The sequence below is a fragment of the Lepidochelys kempii genome, chromosome 1 (assembly GCF_965140265.1).
Source record: "Lepidochelys kempii isolate rLepKem1 chromosome 1, rLepKem1.hap2, whole genome shotgun sequence".
Taxonomy (NCBI): Eukaryota; Metazoa; Chordata; order Testudines; family Cheloniidae; genus Lepidochelys; species Lepidochelys kempii.
Genome location: NC_133256.1, coordinates 236,874,367 through 236,898,263, shown reverse-complemented (window position 1 = coordinate 236,898,263; position 23,897 = coordinate 236,874,367). Strand labels below are relative to the sequence as shown.

Sequence of the window (23,897 nt, the reverse complement as noted above, 5' to 3'; positions counted from 1 at the left end):
TTTTCACAAACTTCCTCCTCGCTGCCCACTTTTCTTTCTATTTTATTTAATGTGGGTAGTGTTATTGTAGCTGTGTTGGTCTCAGGATATGAGAGACAAGGCGGGTGAGATAATATCTTTTATTGGACCAACTTCTCTTGGTGAGAGAGACAAGAGCTCCATGTAAGCTCGAAAGCTTGTCTCTCACCAAAGAAGCTGGCCCACTAAAAGATATTACCTCATGCACCTTGTCTATCTGTTTTCTTTAAGTCATTTCATATGTTGGCAATTAAGTACATTTTGAGGGAGTGGTGGTAGGTTCCCCCATACCACTTTTTTGGTGTGTACAAATTTGAACACTGTGGAGGGGAGGGAAAGGTGTCTGTGAAATTAACCAGAAAATGCATTAAGCAAGATGAAAGTGTAATTACAAAAAAAACCACTGATCAACTTTCAACCTCGGTCACTGCTCTTGCAGAGCCAAAGCGGTCTTGATTTGTCAGCAGCAGCAGAGACACAGCATGTTAAGGTAGCAGTTGGTAGAGGGTCTTTCTACAATTGAAACAATATGGTTTGATTGTTTTTTTACATCACCAGGTGGGTTAGAAAACAGTAGTGCAAGAACTATATAGATATATAATTTGTTTAAAACATCAGTTTACCTCTATTTAGAGATTTATAGAGAGAAAATACAGCCAGGACAGAAGATGCTAGTGGAAGCAGTCTTGGCTGACAAACAAGCACAAGCTGAACCACAGAAACGTTTCTTCATATGCAGAGAATTTAATCACAAGCAGCAACAAAGAGGCCAAAACAGAGGTGGATGATTAAAAAGAAAATGAGGGCAGGGTTAGGCTTCAGCTAAACTGATCAGTAAAGCTTCTCAGAGAAAGATCACCCCTCTTTAACATTGTCTTTTGTTCTCTGGTAGTGGTTCAGTTAAAACATTTTAGATTTCTAACTTTTAAAATTATGTAAAATAGGATGTTGCACATTTTCACATACTTCAGATTATTTCTTCTCTTGACCCCGCCCCCAAATCAAGGGATATATATAATATCCTCCACACACTTATTTTATGTGCCTGATACATATATCTCACACAACAAGCTCACACATGAGAGCCACTTTTCTCCCACCCATACTCCACAATCCATTCTCTTCACTAATCCTGTACAGATCTGAACAGTGGTACTTTGTATTAACAAGAGCTTGCTATTAAGTTTACAACACTAATGTCATTTATCTGCTTTCAATCCTTATGTCAAAAGTCTTCAATGGATTATTAACTGTTTTCAATTTGTTTCTCCCTCATGTCTATGACTGACTTTAATTTACAAAAGTGACCGCCTACTGAGCATTTCAAAAAATGCTCCCCTGACTTTTCCCAGTATAAACTAATGCTCTTAATAATACTTTGCACATATACCTCTTGGCATCTGAAGAGCCAAAAATGCTTTACAAAAGCAGTGTAAATATTACCCCATTTTACAGATGGGACAACTGAGGCACAGATAAGTTGAGTGACTTGCCCACGGTCACAGCAAGTCAAGGACAGAACCCAGGTTTCTTAATTCCCATCCCTTGCCCTGACTCTAATAGATTGGAGATTCGCAAACTGTGGTCTGTGAAGAGCTAGCAAGTCATTCTTGTTTCTAGCTTGAAAGTAACAAAACAGGTTGGAGTGGGGGCGTGGAGGAAGGAACAACAGGAGACTGTGATTTATGTTTTTCTAAAAAGGCAAAAAGACTTATTACTACTGAAGCAAATATGTAAATACCTTCCTAATATGACCCTTCTATGTAAGCAAGTGCTGTAGTCACTACAGAGGTATTATGTAATTGTGAATGGGAGTGGAAGAGGTAGTTTGGGATCACAAATGGGAGATTTGTGATCCCACGTCACAATCTCTCAATTAAGATGTGGTCTGTACTCTGAAAATTTTGAGAAACTTTGAATGGGACTGTTTTCTCTGACTAGAATGAACTATGATATTAGTGACCATTCATTTCCTCCATGTTCTAGATCAGTGAAAGTTAAGTTTTGTGACTAGCCCTTAGTTTTAATCTGGGTTCATATCCATACCAAAAAGCCACATTATTATAAAGCTAAATCTCTCGTAGAAGGACAAATTTGGAAATTCAGATATCAGGATTAAAAATCCATCTCCAAATCAATCCATTGTGTAGTCTACTCAGAACTCACACAATAGATACTAAGGAATCTCCTCCCCTCCACCATGGGGACCACAGAAAGAGATAGAGGAGCTCAGGACAGCATTGCAACCATAAATCAAACCAACAGAGGGAACACAAAGATCTTTGATGTACCTTGTGTAAAAGATTCTTAGTGGAAAGAAAACCCAAATTTCATGGCCTCATACGAGACAGTCATTTAAACACAGGCTATTTTCCTGGTGAGCTTTAATAGTGCCAAAGAGGAAAGGATTGACTCTGCATTTAGCCCATTTGTTACATGTTATCCCTTCATAGTTCTCACCTCAGCCTAACTGGTCATTAAGCTCTGCCCGGAATATGAATACTTAGGGGCCTGCTGCTGAGGCAACAGTCTCTTGGCTTTAAAATGTAGCTCCATCTACATTAGGAGATGGACTTGCTCCTGATTGTGATTGCCAGGAAAGGGGCCCCACCACTCTTACCAGGTGTTGAAGATTATTTAATTGCCAGCGTAGGCAGGACAGAATTTTTTGACACAATCGGAAACAGTACAATTGGTACGTGGATGAATGTGATATTTCTTGTTTTCTGTAATGATATTTAAAAGTATTGTCCCATCTACGTCAGTGTTTAAATTGTCTTCTTCAACCGCCACCAAGGGTAGTTGTCAGCAACAAGTCACTTTCCTACTGTCAGCCAAAAGGGTCTTTTCCCTAATGTGTACAGACCCTATAACTAAGCTGTTCTTGACGCCTTCTAACCTCATCATTTTGGAACAAGTCACTTAGGACACAGCCACACAACTCTCCACGAAAAGTTAGGGTTAAGTATTGATGCAAAAAACCAAAACACCACAAAATAACCCCTCAAAAAACAAACCTCAAAGCCTAAGAAATTTGATCTTACAAAAGATCTCTAAACAAGAGCAGAAGTCACTTTTCCAAATTAAACAACTTCAGAATATATATATGTTACAAGATACCCAAAGGCACTGGTTTGCATTAGGGCCTAATTTCCAGCTAATTTAAAAATAAAACAAAACTTATTTTGAACATCTAGCAGCACAAAAGCAGCACCCAAAATCATTCACTTTTGTACCTTCTATAATATATCCCAAACCAGCCAGGCATGTTTTTCAAAAATTTGTAATAAAATAAAAGTGCTCTTGGAGGAGATCTATACAATTAAACAGCTGAGGTTTAACCCCTGAAAAATAGAGGCTTATAACACAAGTGCTGATAGACCGTTAACCATAGCATTGCTTGCAGTGGTTGCTGCTAGAATTATTTTCTTTTAAATAGTTGTAATGTAAGTAGTATTTTAAGCTCTTAACTGTAGCATAATGGTTGGGATTTGCTCTTTAATTCTTTTTTACTAGAAAGTTACAGCTAATTTAAAATAGCTGGTAGATACAGAAAGCATAAATATACAATAAGTTTAGACAGTGATTGTACTAAATGCAACAATACAAAGAAGCAAACAGGAACACAAATGGTAACACAATAAAACTGTATTACATTTGTGCTTCAAATATTACAATACATTATGTACAATAGTCCAAAATAAACATCTCATGCCAAATGACACAAAAAGGGGAAAAAAAAATAGCAAGCCCCCCAAAATAAAATAAAATAAAAATCCAGCAGTATGTACAGTTTACCTTTTTAATAAACATTCAACTCTGAACTGGAGCAATTTTCACTACATACATATGCAGTCCGCCTTTTATTCCACGCGACCATCCTGTCTCTCTATATCTACGCTATTCAGTAGGATCCTGTGTCATTTCTTATATACATGTTGAGCAAAAAAGATAAAAGAACATAGTGCTTTATATTCTTAACGACGTGGCGGCAGATCAGCGAACCTGGGGTGCGTAACCTTCTTTCATTAAACCCTCCTCATAATCTGTCTGGCACAGAATCATGTTGTTCTTTAGGAAAAATTTGTCTCCAACACAAAATCTGAAAATACAACAAAGAAAAGAAAAGGTAGTTTTACAATGGAACAATGTGCTCTTAAATCTAAAAAGTTGTACTGTAAGTGTTCGTAATTTTGTTGTACGGCCGATGCAGCATACATTTATTGTGTCTAGTGCAACATTCTGCAAAACAGTGCTTGAAAGCCCAGCTTTGGATTTGTGCTAAATATATTCTTTGCTTTCAATAAAATTTGGTGCATAAGAGTGTTTTTTGGTCCCTCAACCAAAGGCTTGACTGAAAGCCCACTGAAGTCTATGAGAGCCTTAGGTCAGGTCACACCTGCACAGATAAAACAGGATAATATCCAAGACCACGGGCTGAACGCAAAGTTAGTCTAATTCTTTACACAAATCAGAGAAAGGATGATATCATCATATGCTGTTGAATGCTTAACACACGGTTATGTATTACACAAATAGTAAATTATCATACTATATTCCAGCTGAACGTTCTTGCCAATAGCCACTAAATTCCAATGTCCTTTGAATCAAAACATTTTAATGTGTGTGTATATATAAGTACATCTATATATGTTTGTGTGTATACACACACACACGTAAGCATATGTAGACACACACATAAATAGGTTTACCTGTAGGACTCAACTGTACATTTAATTACTAAATAGCTGTAATTTCTTCCCACTTTGTGATACATCAGTCTACATATCCCAGTTTTCTAGTAAATGTTGCACAACTTCGTTGCCAAGAAAATAGTATTTTGTATTTTATTGTCTCAGAGGAGTAGAAAGCATGTTTACTCAACTATCTAGTTTCAAACTTAAGTAATTTCAATCTAAGAGATACGTGCATGATTATCAGGCTACTTATAAAAACAAAGAAGTGCTTTTTAACACATCTAGTGAACAACAAGGAGGGGCCTAGTATACAGAAAAAAGTTTCATTAATGACCGATTTTGCAGCAGGATTATATTCCTTTGTTTACGGCAAACTCTCCAGCTATAAAACATATCAGGAGTCCTTGCTTGCAGCATTCCAATTAAACTAAAGAGAGTAACCCAAATGAACCCCTTTGCATTGATGTGGATAAATGAAACCAGTTTCCATCAGCTAATTATGCATCTTACTATATAAAGTATTGTTTCATGTGTAACAGATTATAATGTTCTTTCCTGTATAATTTCCAAATGGGGACATCTTGGACACAATTAGGGTCAGAAATGAATGCTTGTGTTGTTTACGGTACATTTAACAACAGAGTAGCTATGGGAATAGCTGTATATGTATTTAATTGTAACAATTTAACCTTCAAATAGTGGTGCGTGCTGTAGTTGACCCAGTAAAACTTTGTATAATTACAGAAGGTGACCCTCATGACCTTTGCTAGTGGTCTCTCTTTATCAGATAGTCAATTTCTAATGATGTTCAAGCAGAAATCTTGGTGAATTGTCACAGATTAAATTGTGTATTGAAAGCAGCCCTTTAATGTTTTGTGAAGTTGGCGGTTTAAATGAGTAGCAGTTGGACTGATTTACATTTGTAAAGACTGGAATGCTAGACAAACAGTGAACCCATTTATTTTCCAACTGGGTAGCTTTGGAAATTTATCCTTATGCTAGCTAAACAGATAGAGAGAAAACAGTGCAATAAAAATGTGGATTGAAAAGAATTAGCTTTGCTCTTAAAGGAAAATTGGTTTGTCTATTTGTGGATTTTTTTCCTCTAGGATTACTGCTCGCTGCAGATGATGATTGAAAATACAGATTATGGAATGATCCTGAAATCTTTAAGTTATTTATGGTCAAGCCTATTTTATACAATTTACAGGTTTCCCCCAAACCCGCTATATGGGCTGTAAGCACCAGAAAAAATATTCTGAGTCGATATATTGAAAAGGAGTTTTATTGAAATGAACTAGTTCTCTTCAGGTTACTCTTGATTCTTCAAATATTCCCAAAATCAAACTGAACCCTAGTCTATCTTTTTGCCTGAAAAGTGGATGGATGTAACTGCAGCTCCCCAGATTAGATACAGAAGTCATACATAGGTTGCCTTTTCACATACACGTTCATTTTCCAGAAAAAAAGCATGTTTGACTTTAATTTATATTTTCTATTGCATGAGTATTTGCACTGGATGATAAAATAAAGAAGACACTGAAAACAATATCCGAGTGTGACGAATATATGACAATTGATGTTGATGGGGACAGGTCGCAGGAACTCGGTACAGAAAATGCAGGCTCCTAGTATTTGAAGAATATGAGTAAGCAGCAGGCTGTCACTCTTTGCGGGCCAGCCACTAGAGGGAGACATGATTACATCTGCTTGTCTAGCAGAATGCACTAAATCATTCAAATACTACTCTGGGGTCCCAGGGTAACAGAAGGATTATTTCCAGAATCAAACAGTTAGGAAGGAGAAAACAAAATGAAAGGAGAAAACAAACCCAGGGATAACTTGATTAAAATGTTTAAAATACATCATGAAGCAAAACTAACTTAAGCTGCAAAGCTTTTGATTTTTTTTTCTTTAAATGTTGGCTTCTTTCCTTCCAAGATGACAAAATCCTGTGTCACTATTTTATTTAATCTTTCAGCCCTAAAGACCTACCTTACCCGCCAACCTTATAATCTGCAGGGAGTGCACTGTCCTATTCTAGAAAGGAGCAGGGACATTTACACAAACTGCAGATTTGTTCCCATCACATTTTGCTTTTGCAATGTTATCTCCTTGACCTTAGTTAGGTGCCTACATACCTTTTGAAAATCTGGGCCTATGTGTACCATGTTAATCATATAGTTTTTTTTACGATTTCATATTTATACTCTTGAAGAGCATTCAGTAATTTTAAATACTAAGGCCCAAATTCTGTGCTGACTTACATGCTGTGGAACCTCAGTGACTAAATCATGTTTTCAGGGGCAAGGGCTAGTCTTGAATTTTCCCTTCAATATTATATCTGTGAACTGTATTTTGGTGACAACAGACTATCACCAAATGGAAGCTCAACTGACATTCAATGACACTTTGTACTAATACACTAGTAGGATATGAAAAGACTAATCGGTGGAGATAAGGTAAAAATCTCTTATCTCCCTTCCCCCCCCACCATGTTCCCAAACTGCTGATCTTATTTGACCCTCAAAAATAGGTTTGGTATCTTCTAGTTGAAACCGGACTGGAACAAAGTGCCAAAATCTCGTTAAATTTTCAGACCTATGGTTTAGCTAGATCAGCTAAGCATCTGAAGCCCCACATTTTGGAGATTCATTCATTCCTAGATGGGATTACATTATTTCCACTTTCATAGGACTCAACAGAAAGCATTCACATCTCCCTTTGGAAAAGAGGGGAAGGAGAAAGGGTGGAAATGGACTGCTGGTAAAGCAAAGGGTTTCTCCATTAATTGGTGTCTGCAAAATGAGGTAAGGTGTTTACTTCATCTCTGGCTATGTCTGGCAGATGGTAGTGGCTGGTGCTGTGCAACGTTTCTTTTCTAGAATCCGTGTACGTTTCACCTAATAAGCATGCAAAGGTGGGCAGGAAAATATAGTTTAGGCAGAACTAACATGACAGATTGGACTTACTGGCCATAAATTGACGATAATACTTTTGACATGTCTGTGATATTAGTGGAATGACCAATATAATTAACCTCCATCCTAAAACGCCTGTCATATTTTAAAATGGTAAAATGAAGGCCATTTATATCATAAAATGACCTCTGTTACCCCCTTGTTTGGAAACCGATGACATGCCTGGATCATCACAAGAAGTATAAAACTTGCATTCCAAGAAACAGCCATTTCATTTTCCAGAGCTGAGAGCTAAAGGGATCTCACAATTACCTGCCACCTGTACTGTAGCAGTCAATACAGGGTTCATGACAAGGCAGTGGGGACTTCTTAGGAGAAGGTAAGAAAAATGGCTTGGAACCAAGATGGCTCTGTTCACAGCGCCTCTGCTGCTGTGGCGCAAAGTACGAAACAGACTGTGGAAGCATTTAATAGGTTTATTCTAGGATCGGCAGCCATATGATCTCTCCATTAAGATACAAAACACCCTTAAACTTTTCCTTGCAGCCAATTACAGTTAGTCCCTTATTCTCCTCCCTCCCAATTTTTGTAAACGTTAATTGATCTGTCAGTGTATCTCTGATTAGTGCTTATGCACACATTTCAATAGAATAGTTTTTATTTTACCTCATAGTTCATTAATATATACCTATGGTTTGCTAATTTTAGGGTCCTGTCAAAAGACCTAAATGTCTAATCAAAGGCTAATACTGGCATTACATGCTTTCCTTGATAAGAATTGGTACAATATATATATCACATCACTCACTGCAGCCCAATAAAGCACACCTCTTTTTGCTATGCTTTTCAAAGATTATTAAAAGTTTGGTATGGAAAATCTTAAATTCATAAAAACACAAAAATGGCCATACAGGGTCAGACCAGTGGTCCATCTAGCCAAGTATCCTATCTTCCACCAGTGGCCCATGCCAGCTGCTTCAGAGGGAATGAAGAGAACATGGCACTTACTGAGTGATTCATCCTGTCATCCAGTCCCAGCTTCTGGCAATCAGAGGTTTAGGGTCACCCAGAGCATAGGGTTGGATCCGTGACCATCTTGGCTGATAGCAGTTGACAGACCTAGTCTCCATCAATTTATCCATTTCTTTTTTTGAAACCGGTTATACTTTTGGCCTTCACAACATTCCCTGGCAACAAGTTCCTCAGGTTGACTATGCACTGTGCGAGGAAGTACTTCCTTATGTTTGTTTTTAAATCTGCTGTCTGTAAATTTCACTGGGCGACCACTGATTCTTCATTACGTGAAGGGGCAAATAACACTTCCTTATTCACTTTCTCCACACCATTAATTATTTTATAAACCTCTATCATATCTGCCCTTAGTCTCCTCTTTTTCTAAAGCTGAACAGTCCCGGTCTTTTTAATCTCTCCTCACATGGAAGTTGTTCCATACCTGTAATCATTCTTGTTGCCCTTCTCTGTACTTTTTCCAATTCTAATATATCTTTTTTTGAGATGGGGAAATCAGAACTGCTCAGAGTATTCAAGGTATAGGTATACCACAGATTTATATAGTGGCATTATGATATTTTCTGTGTTATTCTCTATCCCTCTCCAAATGGTTCCCAATGTTCTTTTCTGTTAGGTTTCTTTCTTTCTTTCTTTCTTTCTTTCTTTTTTTTTTTGGCCTGCTTCTGCACATTGTTTTCAGAGAACTATCCATGATGAATCATGATCCGTTTGTAACTTTTTTTGCCACTGCTTTGCTTTGGACTTAACTATCTCGAGTAATTTTGCAAATTCTGCAAACTTTGCCACCTCATTGTTTACCCCCTTTTCAGATCATTTATGAACATGCTGAACAGACTGTCCCAGTACAGTTCCTTGGGAGACCCTACTATTTACTTCTCTCCACTGTGGAAACTGATTCGTACCCTTTCCCCTGTATCTTTTATCCAGTTACTGATCCACAAGAGAACCTTCCCTCAAGACTTTGCTTAAGAGCCTTTGGGGTGAGACCTTGTCAAAGCTTTTCTGAAAGTCCAAGTATATTAGATCAGCTGGATCACCCTTGTCCATGTGCTTGTTGAAAACCTAGAAGAATTCTAACAGTGTGGAGAGGCATGACTTCCCTTTACAAATGCTGTGTTAACTCTTCCCCAACAAATTGTGTTCATCTGTATATCTGATAATTCTGCTCTTTACTATAGTAAAATTTGCCTGGTATTGAAGCTAGACTTACTGGCCTGTAATTACCAGGATCACCTCTGGAGACTTTTTTTAAAAACTCAGCATTACATTAGCTACCAGACATCTGGTACAGAGGCTGATTTAAATGATAGGTTACATACCACAGTTAGTAGTTCTGCAATTTCATATTTGAGTTCCTTCAAAACTCTTGCATGAATACCATCTGGTCCTGTTATTTACTACTATTTACGGGGGGAGGGATAACTCAGTGGTTTGAGCATTGGCCTGCTAAACCCAGGGTTGTGAGTTCAATCCTTGAGGGAGCCATTTACGGATCTGGGACAAAAATTGAGGATTGGTCCTGCTTTGACCAGGGGGTTGGACTGGATGATCTCCTGAGGTCCCTTCCAACCCTGATATTCTATGATTCTATGAATTTATCAATTTGTTCAAAAATCTCCTCTACTATTGACACTTCAATCTGGGATAGTTCCTCAGATGTCACTTAAAAAGGATGGCTCAGGTGTGGGAATCTCCCTCACATCCTGTGCAATGAAGACTGATGTCAAGAATTCATTTAGCTTCTCCTCCACAATGGTCTTGTCTTCCTTGAGTGCTCCTTTAGCACCTCAATTATCCAGTTGCTACACTGATTGTTTTGCAGGCCTCCTGTTTCTGATGTACTTAAATATTTTTGCTGTTACTTTTCATGTCCTTTTGCTAGTTGCTCTTCAAATTCTTTTTTGGCCTGCCTAATTATATTTTTACACTTGACTTTCCTCAGTAAGATTTGACTTCCAATTTTTAAAGGATGTCCTTCTGCATCTAAAAGACTGTTGTACTCTAATTGTTTAGCCATTGTGGCTTTTTTGTTTTTGGTCCTCTTACTGATTTATTTAATTTGGGGTATACATTTAGTTTGAGCCTCTATTCTGGTGTTTTTAAATAGTTTTCATGCAGCTTGCAGGCATTTCATTCTTGTGATTGTTCCTTTTAATTTCAGATTAACCAGGACGAGCTGATCCAAGAAGCAGTCATTAATGGTGTCCAGAAATTTGATCTCTGCATCCCATCCTGACATGCCATGTACTCAGTAAATACTGGGATAGTTGAAATCCCCCATTATTATTATTGGGTTTTCTGGTTTTGTAATCGCCCCTGAGCATTTCACAATCACCATCACCATCCTGGTCAGGTAGTACATTCCTACTTCTAGTCTTTTTATTCAAGCATGGGATTTCTATCCACAGGTATTAAACTATCAGAGGGGTAGCCGTGTTAGTCTGGATCTGTAAAAGCGGCAAAGAGTCCCGTGGCACCTTATAGACTAACAGACCTATTGGAACATAAGCTTTCGTGGGAGCATAAGCTTTTCGTGGGATGCATCCGACGAAGTGGGTATTCACCCATGAAAGCTTATGCTCCAATATATCTGTTAGTCTAGAAGGTGCCACAGGACTCTTTGCCGCTTTTACAGGTATTAAACTGTATTCTAAAATAGTTGATGAATAACCTCACCATTCAGATCTTGTAGGAATCTAATGCTAGAGTTAAACATATACAAATCTAATATTATCATCCACATAAAATTATGTCTGCTAAAGAATAAAACAATTTTGTCATGTAGTGTAGGCCTTCTATATTTTTACAGGATGCCAGATGAAAGTGTTTCTAGACTGGGACTGGGACTGGAATGAAAGTTTGGCCAGACAAACTAAAGCCCAGTTGTTAAGATAAGGCGTATTTCCAAGAAAGAATAAAAGGAGAGAAGACAAGGTTTAATGTTCCTCGATGGTGGTGGTCAGATGGGAGTTTTAAACCATAGCCCAAATTGGTCCAGCAAGGTGGAGAGGAATTATCTAGGAGGTGATGAATGGGGTGGAGCCTATTGGGTCAGGCTGCTAGAAAATGAGACGAAAGAGGAAAAGGAGGAAGACATGCTCTGGGATGTATACGAACTGAATGCTGAGTGAGATCGGCAAGTTTAGCCCAGGGGGTCAAGCACGGACATGGATGAACCCAGGATGTAAGATTTTCTATTTAAACTTCAGTTACCACCTACTCTCTTTCTGCACACTTGTCAGAGTTTGAGAGAACATTAATCTGCAACATCAATCTTCGTCAGTTATTTATTTTAATTTGTTTTCTGTTTTCCATTATGACAATATTTGTTCTCTAGAAGCTACCCTGGATCAGCTGATGGGTTTGAGGCTATTGCTGAGAGAAGGAAAAGGATTTTTCTACTTGGGAGAAGAGGTTGAAAATGGTTGTGGGGAGCAAAGGGCAGCATCTGAACCATGTAAGTGACTACATCATAGTGACCACCATAGAATTCTTAGGGGAGGAAAGGTACCAAGAATTAACTCTCTGGTATGAAACTTCAGAAAGATGATTTTTTTAAAAAAATAGAGGAAACTAGTCACAGCAACCCAACGGTCAAAGGTGAAAAAAATAAAATTAAAATCTTCAGACCCAGAATGGAGATTACTTAGGCATACCATAAGAGACATACAGGAAACATCCATACCTCTCAAAAAATAAAAAGTAGCAAAGGCAGGAAGGAAAATGAAAGGAGAAATGGCAAGGTAAAAGATAGTTTGAATCAAACTTATCCTTCAAACTATGAAGATCTAGCTTAAGTGAAGTCAATAAAAACAAATAAGTAAAATAAATGGTAGTTCTCCTATCTAAGCGTGAATTTAGGGCCTGATCTAAAATATACTGAATCTAAGGGAGTCTTTCTATGTCTTCAATAAGCTTTGAATCAGGCCCTTGAAGAGAGAATAGTGAAGATATAAAAGCACCTAACAAGAATATATGGTCAAGCAGCCGAATTGCTGGGTCTTGTCCCTGGATGAGCTGGTCCCTAAGAGGGCTGGGACCCTGTGTCAGGCTTATCCTCCCTCCCCCAAAAAAGGGTCATGTGATGGAGAACATGTGTCTAAGAACCAGGCCTGCTGGGAGATATGATGGCAGCCCACGTTAAGTCACAACAGAGACTCCAGGGAGAGCCGACCGGGCTGTGCACGCTCCATTAAAGTGCAGGAAGAACAGCCAGGAAAGGGCCAGTGAGGACTAGGCTAAGTGACTCTCCAGAGTTCGTAAGAAGAGAGCCTGGGAAACAGACATGCAGAAAGCAGGAGTCTGCTTGAGGCAAGCCTGCACTCAGGGCATGAGCCAACCAGGAAAGATTTTGTGGGTGTTTTGACTTTTATGTTAATAAACCAGACTTCCAAAAGGGGAGAGCTATTGAGAAAACACATTGCAGGATGAAGTCTAAGTTGTTTAACCTGGGGAAGAAGGGGAAACCGAGTCAGGGCCCAGTGACACACTGGGTAGAACCCTGGTGGAGGTCTGATGGACTACCAGAAAATAAAGGGAACAGTTAAGGAGAATAAGGATATTGCAGATGAGTTAAATTGTTTCTTCACATCACTTTTTGGCACAGAGGATATTGTAGGAGAGACCTACTGTAGTCTTCTCAAGTAGTAAAGATGTATTTGAGTGTTAAAGAGAAGATGTTGGAATAAACTGACAAATTAAAGATCAACCAGGACTAGATTGTATAAAGCCAAAGAATTTAGGAATGAAGTGAGTGCCAAAAAATAATACTAATAATAATGAATGCCTTGACATGGAAATTAGCTACCTGAGCATAGCAAACATTGTACCTATTCTTAATGTCCCTTAGCACAGAAAAAACTTAACACCAGATTGCACCAAGGATCCACAGAATGTGGCTTAGTCTATTCATTAACGACCTGCAGAAGAGGATGAACAGTCAACCTACATTTGCAGATGACACAAAATTATTTAGGTTAGTTAAAGCTAAGGAAGACTGAGGAACTTCAGACAGACCTGACAAAGCTAAGCAAGCAGATGAAATTCAATGTTAACTAATGCAAATTTAAAGAAATAATTTAATCCACTCACCAACATTGCTGGGTTTTAAATTAACTATATTCACTTAGGAAAAAGACCTGTTAACAGCTAACAGCTTAATGGGAACCTCTTCCCAGTGCACAGCAGTAGCTGAACAATTAAAATGTTAGCAATATACCATTCTTCATATGTGCTATTAGTTATGTTCCAAGAGCACTCCAAATATGCTAAAGTCTGCCCTAAAGACGCAGACCCTGCCCGAAAGAGTTTACAATTAAAAGGGACAAAAACAGAGAGTGGGGAAAGGGATCTAATATATAAGCCGAGAGATAGTTGGCATGTTTTGTTAGCTCAATGTGTACGTGTGTGTGTTTAAAGAAAATATTGATCTCAACTCATTTCATGTAGGGATAGTAGTAGAAATGGGTCTTACTTGAATGAGAACAGTGGGTTTAGTGAGTCAGCTCAGGAATGATATTTCATACACAGGAGGCAAGCATAGGAAAAGGGAGAGAAGTATAATGGCTTTGTTGGCACAGAGCACATCTGTACAATTTATGAATTGTGTGAGATTATGAACTCTGTGTGTATCTTCACCAAGATACAAACTCCATTTTGAATGTGGGGCAAGCTGCTTTCTCTTTTGCCTTTTTACCTCCATATCGTACTGAAATTCCAACAGAGACTAATACAGGGCTGACTATAGAGGGTTGTTAACTGGGGATGTTCCTCTATTTAAATACAACCATCCTAGAAAATAGACTGGCTCCCACCCAGAAGAACTCATTTGTCAGGGGAGAGGTCACCTGGCAGGGGTCTAGGATCACCTGAGGAGGCTGATCTGGGAGTGGGAGTCACCTGACAAAGGGACTGGAAGGTTATAAAAAGGACAGGAGCTGATCTCTTTGGTGTCTTTGGCCATTTTCACCAACTCAAACAGAGAAAAGCTGCTGCAGCAACCTGATGGGATGAAGCGGAGGAAACCCTGCGTACTTGAACTCAGAAAGTCCCCTAAGGACCATTCAGGATGTATTTTTTCTTATGTGATCAGTACTCTCTGTGCTTTATCTGTTAAGAAAAGAGCAATGGTGGCTTAGACTCTCATGCAAAGTCTGTCTCTGTGTGTTAAGCATTACACCCACCACATGACTCTTTGAGGATGGAGTTTTGGGAGAGGATGCGTTTAAGCTAACGGGGCTATGGGTGGAGCCTGAGGAGTCAGCTCTGGTTCTAGTGGCTGGGCAGGGAACCATGTAATCACAATTCTCAGGTGGGGATATTAGACACAGGGTCTGCACCCCGAGAAGGAGCTCAGCGACTCCAACAGAGCAGCAATGCCTGGACTGTGTTCAAACTCCTGTAGCTTAAAACACACATGGTGTCAGTGGCTGGATCCCCTCAAACCAGTCTGGTGAGTGACCAAGAGGGGGTGCCTCACTACAGTTGTGACACACCCTCACCTGAAATTTGGTGTTTAAAGATGAGACAGAGGAAATATAAGGGGTTCTGAGATGGGCAGTGAAAATTATTGGAGATATGGAGATTGAAAAGAGGAAGAGGAAACAATGAAGCGTGATGATAAAGGTATACAAAATAACGAATGGTATCAGGAGGTCAATCCAGCACACCTTAACATAATACAAGAATGCAAGGAAATTGAAAAGAAATAAAATAACATTGATGTGATTCCTTTAATATGAAATACATAAGCAGCAGAACTCATTGCCACAAGATATCATTCAAGAGTTTAGTGGGATTAGAAATGTGTATGGATAATATCATAGAATATCAGGGTTGGAAGGGACCTCAGGAGGTCATCTAGTCCAACCCGCTGCTCAAAGCAGGACCAATCCCCAATTTTTGCCCCAGATCCCTAAATGGCCCCCTCAAGGATTGAACTCACAACCCTGGGTTTAGCAGGCCAGTGCTCAAACCACTGAGATATGCACATCTACAAATTAGAATTTATAAAAAAATAAAAAAGAGGTACAAATCATCATCCTTAAGATAGTCACAAATGTCAGGTGGTGAGGAACAAACATACTCTATGGGTAAGTTATTTTGTTGTTGTCCATTATTATTAAATATTTATATTACAATAGTACCCATAGACCACTATCAGGATTGTGCCCCATTGTGTTGTGAGGTTACAATATATGGAATTCTTCAAAATATCTTGGTACTGGCCACTGCTTTGACTAGATGGACCATGTGCCCACCAGGGATGGCAATCCATATGTTCTTAATCTAAGGCATGGATCAAGGATCCTTGATCCTTCTCATAAGACCTTCTACTTATGAGCAGAGGCGCTGGAACAATTTTTATAGTGGGGGATGCTGAGAGCCATTGAACCAAACCGTAAACCCTGTATATGATGGAAAACACTTCAAGCCCAGGGATGCTGCAGCACCCTCAACACCCCTAGTTCCAGCACCTATGCTTATGAGTATCAGCACTCAGGCCTGCAGCTTGCCCAAAGCACAGGAAAAGCCTAACCCCCCCCCCCCACCAGATTGGAGGCTTAGAGATGACAGACCCACAACAACAACAACAAAGTGGATCCAAAAATATTACACCCCCCACTAAAACTCTTCATTTAAAAACCAGCAGGTAATATTCCTAATAGGAACCTAAATTGTCCAAGATCACCACTCTGATGCTTTTCATACTATGAAGACACACATTAGTTCACATTTATGGCAATAGGAAAATGATTATAATGATTATTGTTAATGTTTTGGGGGGTTATTTGGGGGGTTAAATTAAAATATACCACGTAAGTTGGAATCTTTTGTATTCAGGGTAACAAAAATTGTCTGCTTTGCTTGACTGATGAAGATTAGCTGACTTCTTGCATTAAAGAAGTTTGTCTTATATGGGCTGAAGTGACAAGACAATAACTAAGTGCTAATTGTGCATAACCAACACTAAAGATATGCAGCCCCATTATGGCATGTAATAAATGAAGCGAACAACAGAAATATATTAGGCACTTTAATAATGATACTAGAACAGTGGTTTGCAGCACTAGGGATGTGAAAGTTTTAGAATCTGAATTTAGGAGTGCGTGTGTCTTTCTTCAGTGGGTTCTACTGGTAGGGTAGACATTATTTCGAATACAGCCTTTTAGTTCTGTAGCAAGGTAAAATTGATACAGGATCTGTAAATAGCATTACAACCTATAATTACTTTGCATTATTATATCATTTAAGCTGCGGTTATTATTTGTCTGATATTTTAATTTCCATGCAACATGATGAAAAAGGTCAATTTAGCTTTTTTAGAGTGTAATTGTACGGTGCTGTACTTATTAGCAGTTGTACATTTTATGTTGCTCTGGGGATGTTGATTTTTAAATTACTACAATGCTATAGAATAATACACTGCAGTACAGGGTAAGTTAGCATGGCTTATTTAGGGCTAGATTTACATTTGGTGAATATCACATTAGAATATTATTGTAGTAATTTTTAGTTACTACCTAAGAAAGTTGTATCCTGAGTATTCTTCTTATGCAAATGTAAAAGAAATGTAAACTGTAAAATGTGATACTAAATGTAGGATTATATAATAATTGAGGCAGTGTAATATGTACATAAATTAGTACACGTGAATCAGTTCTTTAATTTCCAGCGGTGACATCCTGGCCCCATGGAAGTCAATGGCGAAATCCCTATTGACTTCCATGGGGCCAAGATTCCACCGCAATGACATAGGTTGAGATTTTCAAAGCACAGTATAGGATTTAGCTGCCCACTCTGAATGAAATGACTGGGAACTGTGTGACCAAATATCCTAATTGACTTTAAAAATCTCAACCATTGTGATTTTGCAGTTTTAAACCCCGATCCTGCAACATGTTCCACCTGGATGAATGTCAGTGGGGCTCTAAGTAGCTGCAGGCACATGCTCACACAGAACAAGTTTTGCAGGATCGGGGCCTTGGAGTGTTTATAATGTCACAAGAACGTGGTACATGATTCCAATATTGATTTACAAAGAACAGTGGAATGCAATGTCATGTAAATTCAAACGATGAGAGTTCTGTCAACAGAAAGAAATAGTATGTATTTTTAAAAGAAATTCAACTGACAAAACTGAGGATTTTTAAATAAAATTAACATAATAATGATAAATGGTACTGCTTTGCACTTTTCTACAGCAGAGGATCTTGGAGCACTTTATAAATATTAATTAATTAAGCTTGACAGGCACCCTTGTGAGTGAGCAGAAGTATCATTATCCTTGTTTACTGATGAGGGAACTGAGGCACAAAAAGTTTAAGTGACTTGCCCAAGGTCACACAGGTTGTCGGTGGCAATACTGAGAAAAGAATCCAGGTGCGACTTTCAGCCTTGTATTTCAACCCCTAGAGAATGCTTTCTCTCCATTAAACAAAAATATATACATCAGGGCTCAGTTAGTTTTAGCCTATGGAATTAAACCAAGAAGTCCTCTTACCTCTGATTACAAAGTTGACATGCAAAGCAGTCCAGGTGGTAAACATTTTCCTTGGCTCTCATCACCATCTCAAAAGCAGGTATGAGCTTACTGCAAGCAGCACAGTTTCCTGTAACACCAAATAACCTGAGGACACACAAAGGGAAGATATTCAAGGATAAGATTAAATGGTAGGGGGAAAAAATTATACCTCCATTTATTTTCTTGGGCTTTATAAAAATCTGTAATTGTCATTCAACTTCCCAGTGTACCATTCTTTGGAAAGGCTGGTATTTAGCAAAACAAGCGCACTCATGAAACAATCCCATTAGAAGCCACTTGCTGATAAAGTGTGAAAGCATTGGGAAGCTCTATAAACCAGTGCCACAATAATTCTGTGCCTTGCAAAGTAATTTTTATGCTGTTTTTATACATAAATATGCTTCTTTGGTACATACGTCACTGACCTTTCTTAATGGAAGAAACATCTTGTTCAAGCAAATGAGGAAATGACAAATACATTAGGAAAGTTACATAACCACATGCAAGCAGAGGTCAACCAGTTTGAAATATGGTAAGAATCTTTCTACTTGGACTGTACTGTAGAAAAGAGAGCCACATAACCTTGGCCTCACTGCTATTTATTATTAAAACACACTATAGCTAGAAAAGAAATAACACTTAAAAAAACCAATATTCTCTACATTTCTGACATCTAGTGCTAAAAGCTTTACCATTATTATTAAAAGAACATTTTATGAACAAGTCATTTAAATCGTCAGAAAGCATTAGCGGTTCACACACCTTACAACCCTTTACCATAGTTATAGCTATGATTATGTTATTCAGGTAGCACATTAAAGTAAATGAGGCTGTAAACTATATATAGCCACATCAGGAGTAGAGGAATAATATATTGTAAGAACAATTTGAAACGTCTGGTAAAAATGCCTAATATATTTTCAAAAAAACATTTTAAAGGATTTCTCTTTGTTAAAGATTTCTTGAAACTTTTCAAATGAGATCACGAGAAAAAAACCTACATGTATGCATGCTTTTGTAACATACGAGGATTATAATGAACAAGAAAAAAAATACTTTAGCTACACACACCAGCAATCTTTGAAACGAAGTTTTATTTAAACTACCTAATAGTTGTGATGGATTATTAAAAGTAATGCTCTGCCTGCGTATAGCAGTTAATGCTGTTTTTAACTATGAAGCAAACTAGATGAAAACGCCACATCTGCCAGTTCTCTTTTTTCCTCAATATCAGGCTGACAGCAGAAAAATATAATGGCTCTCAAGGGAACCACCAAATTAAAAGCAGTTCTAAACTAATGAATTCAAAGGTGCTCTGTATAAAATTCAGTTTGGTAACATAAAAATGAATGTACTTTTTTAATCACATCCTTCCATTTTACTGAATTTCACGAGTTACCAACAAACCTACTTAATTCCAATTCCTTATACCTTCTGCTTCCACTTAAGATGTACTTTTTGCATAAATACATGCATGTACTCTGCTCCTTGAAGTCCTTAGTATCTATGAATCTGTGTTTATTTTGAAGTTCTGAACCATTTTCCAATGATTGTCTGATGTGCTGGTTACCATTATTTTAAGAAGTTTTTTGAGATAACGAACACCACAGTTTAATCAGCAGCATTGTGTTACTCAGCTCCTATCAGATTATTCAAACCCATGTCAACTTTGTTTCTGTTAACTGTTAAAATTTATGATTAAAATTACATATACACCATGCTTTTTAATCCATGTTCCCTTTGTAAACATTCTATTCCAGCCTTAGGCCTAGCTCTACTGCGGATTTTCTGGGTGGGCTTCACTCAAACCTCAGTGCCTCATCTGTAAAATAGACCTAAAATCTACCTATTTCATAGGAATATTGTGAGGTTTAATACTTTGTGAAGACTGTTAAGATAGTCTGACCAAGGACCCAATTCTGCATTCCTTACACACTCACCTGGAGGTGAATGAGAGTTAGAGGTGTACAAGAAATACAGATCAGATAGCAAAAGGTGCTATGTAAGGGCCATAAGTGTAAAGAATTATGATACCGAACTACGCATTATTAAGAGGTTTCAGAGTAGCAGCCGTGTTAGTCTGTATCCGCAAAAGGAAAAGGAGTACTGTGGCACCTTAGAGACTAACAAATTAATAAGGCCCATTAATAAGGAAGTTATGCTTTAAGTGCCCAATACAGCAAAGCACTTTAGCACACCCTTAACTTTAAGCATATGAATAGTCCCATTCCCCTGAGATCCAATTCAGCGGGAACTCTCAAGACTTCAGTGAGACTACTCACACATTTAAAGTTAAGTGTGTGTTTAACTATTTTGAAGGATTGGGGATTAAGTGCATGTGGTGTTACTATTTACAGTCAAGTCTTTTTTGATATCAAACACTTTTGTGTAAGCCCGAGGTTCACTATAGTTTACACGCTGCAGTGCAACGAAACAATTTGGGACCATCATTTTGCATCCCTACCAATAGAAAATTGCTGGAATTCACTTTGTGTGGGTTTCATTGTACACTCCTTGGTCTAACTGCACCACATGGAAGCTGCTTCACTTTTAAGCACCAGACCTACTTATATATTTCAACTAAGCAAAGGAAAGGAAGCCTACTTTACATGAATTCTCCCCCCCCCCCCCCACAAACAAACTCACGTGAGATTAATATTAGCTGTGGTTCATTTTGGATAAAGCTGTTTATATGAAGAACATAGTCCCCCCCATTAATAATAAATAATAATAATAATAAAAACCCACAATGCCATTTTGAAATTCTGGACATAGTTTCCCCCAATTTCAATTGCTCTCGCTCCCTGAGCATTTATCAGCTACCTGATTAGAATTTGTTTCCACACAAACCATTGATCATCAGCCTATTACTAGGCAAATGACAGTTAATTACCCACTACATTAACCACTGGGACCTGAGACCTGCTTCTGCTGCCATCAGTCAACATGATAAATGTGGCAAGTTCAGTAATGCATGGCCAGCCCTGAGCTGCCTGCTATAGTGTGAACAACCCTCAATCTCACTTCCAGGCCCAGGAAAATCTATGGCAATCTGCATAATTACAAGCTCTGGGTTAATAACAGACAAATGATTTGTTGCATCTAAACAAAGTCCTTGGAATGGGCCTGGTCTCCTGTGGCTGCCTAGGCTGCTGTGCTGCCACTGGTGTACTTCTCTGTACAATGTGCTCAAAACAGATCTCCGCTGCTATATCCTTCCAATCTGTTGCCCTCCAATTTATGGATTCTGCATATGTGATTTTTAATCATTAAAGAACTCTTGAAGCAATATTATCTTAATTATGCTCTGCTGTAACCAGGGAATTAGGCTTCAGATAAAATTTTCTTCCTCTGTGCACTTTCCCTGCCTCGCTGGAGGCTCCATCAGTTTTCATCTACACCTGGACTCTGAAATCCTAATGATGAATTATTGCCCCTTTTCCTAAGAGGGCGAACCTTACACGGGAACGTTCTACTGAACTGTCAGCTCACAGACTGAGTGCGGAGATGCGGAAATCTGATCTAATTTACTGCAAAACGATGCATTTGTTAGACTTTCTCCTCAGTTTTGCCCAAGCATCAAGAGATCAGTCAACAGCCACCTTCGGGTATTCCTTTGTGTGAGAGCATGTACCAGACTCTCCAAATAATATAGTGTGTGTGTGTGTGGGGGGGGAGTTCCCCAGAAACTGGATACTGAAACAAGGTTTTACTTTATGAATTCAGAATTTTACTATTAAAAAGAAATTACTGTTTTCTAACAGTCTCCTAGTGCAAACTGATGCACGGCGAGAGACAGACTCCCAGGTCTGCTCCTGTTTATCCAAAGAATGTCATGTATTTATACCTCTGCTCCATTTTTACCCAAGGCTCATGTTCTTCTTCTCTACTGTTCTTAGAATGGTTAAGACTCAGCAGCCTCTCCCCCATTGGTGCTGGAACTAGCGGTACTGCTGCACTCTCTGGCTTAAAGTGGTTTCCATTATACAAAGGGTTTACAGTTTGGCTCAATGGCTCTTAAGCACCCCCATTATAAAAACTGTTCCAGCACTCCTGCTCTCTTCTATATTAAAATGTAGTTACACTGTGCTCTGGCTATCCCGAGGAGACATGATGTTGGTCCTTACCGATATCCCTTAGACTAGAGGATTTATTAGACAAGGCTAGCTTTTCTCTAGAATTTTTGAGCCATTCTCTCAAACTGTGTTTAAACTATATTTTAAGAAATTAAATACAGGTGTTGTAGCAATCATTGACTGCAAGCAAACAAACATTCATTTACAAAATACTGGAAGGATGTAGAGCATGGTGCACACAGGTGCTCAAAAAAACAAAACAAAAAACGAATGAAAGCCCAACCAGCACCACCACCACAAAAACAAACCCATAAGAAACAACATGATTATGTATCATAATATTGATTCTGCTTCGGCGGATTTCCTGAATAGGAACCTGAAGGTTAAGTACAGTGTTTAATTTGTAATCAGCCCCGCCGCAAATTAAGCACAACCCCATCCCACACATTCCATACACCCAACCGTGCCTAGCCCCCATGTGTCCTCCCATTCCACGTGCACTCCCTGACCTGCCTATGCCCATACACCCCCCAACCTACACCCCATCCCAAACACCCACCCCAAATATACCCCCACACCCTGTGTGATTGTCGTAGGGGGGCTGGTGCTTTGGTTTCCAAATGGGGCAGGGTACATGGAACAGCAGTGCGCTGCCCCCCCCCAATCATCCCCATCCCCATTGCTCTCTCAATGCTGGGAGGGGTGTAAGTTTTCCTTCCTACCTGATCCATTGTTTCTGTACAAAGGGGTTGCAGGCCCTGCCATCTAAGCCCGGATCGCTCTCCTCTCGGCCTGGATCGGGGCACCTGCCGGGGAGGAATCCCCTAACAGGGGAAGAACACTTCACCCCTCATGCAAGGGGGTCCAGGATCAGGCCCTGCTCCCACCTTCTCCTGGTGCAAGTCCCCTGCGAGCGTGTGGGCAAGGCAGTGGTGCTAGAAGCTGTGGGCGAAGGGGCTGCAGCCCCAGCACAGAAAGGATGCTCTGTGGCCAGCATTAGTCTCCTGCTGCCTGTGCTGGGGATCGGTAACTGACGTGGCAAGCCCAAACGTCCCAGGTAAGCCCTGGCACCAATTAAGCACTGCCTAGAGGTGCTGGGGCTATGACCTGCAAGCACTGGTTACCTCAGAGTTACGAACACCAAAGTTACTAACTGACAGGTCAACCACACACCTCATTTGGAACTGGAAGTATGCAATCAGGCAGCAGCAGAGACCAAAAAATAAATAAATGAAAGAAAAGAAAGAAAGAAGCAAATACAGTACAGGACTATGTTAAACATAAAGTACTAAAAAAAATAAAGGAAAAGTTTAAAGAAAAGATTTGACATGGTCAGGAAACGGTTTTTGTGCTTGTTTCATTTAAATCAAGATGGTTAAAAGCAACATTTTTCTTCTGCATAGTAAAGTTTCAAAGCTGAACTAACTCAATGTTCAGTTGTAAACTTTTGAAAAAACAACCATGTCTTGTTCAGAATTTTGAACATTTCAGGGCTACGAACATCCTCCATTCCCAAGGTGTTCGTAACTCTGAGATTCTACTGTAATTACACTGAATTTCACCACATTTCTAACTTAACTTGCATGTTAACCGTATTACATTTTCCTCATCATCAGGTAAATTACTTCCA

The 23,897-nt window shown here is 39.0% G+C and overlaps 1 protein-coding gene across 7 annotated transcripts in view; it reads right to left on the bottom strand.

The window, feature by feature from the left end:
* Positions 1–3,146: 3,146 nt before the first annotated feature.
* LMO3 (LIM domain only 3) overlaps positions 3,147–23,897 on the bottom strand; it is an 81,433-nt gene continuing 60,682 nt past the window's right edge. For all 7 annotated transcript variants that reach the window (XM_073329853.1, XM_073329844.1, XM_073329823.1 and 4 more), the window contains 2 exons: positions 18,171–18,296; positions 3,147–4,120 (listed from right to left, as the gene is read on the bottom strand). In XM_073329853.1, coding sequence (XP_073185954.1) covers positions 4,015–4,120; positions 18,171–18,296 — 232 coding nt within the window. In that variant the 3' untranslated portion in view covers positions 3,147–4,014. The remainder of the gene's footprint in view (positions 4,121–18,170; positions 18,297–23,897) is intronic.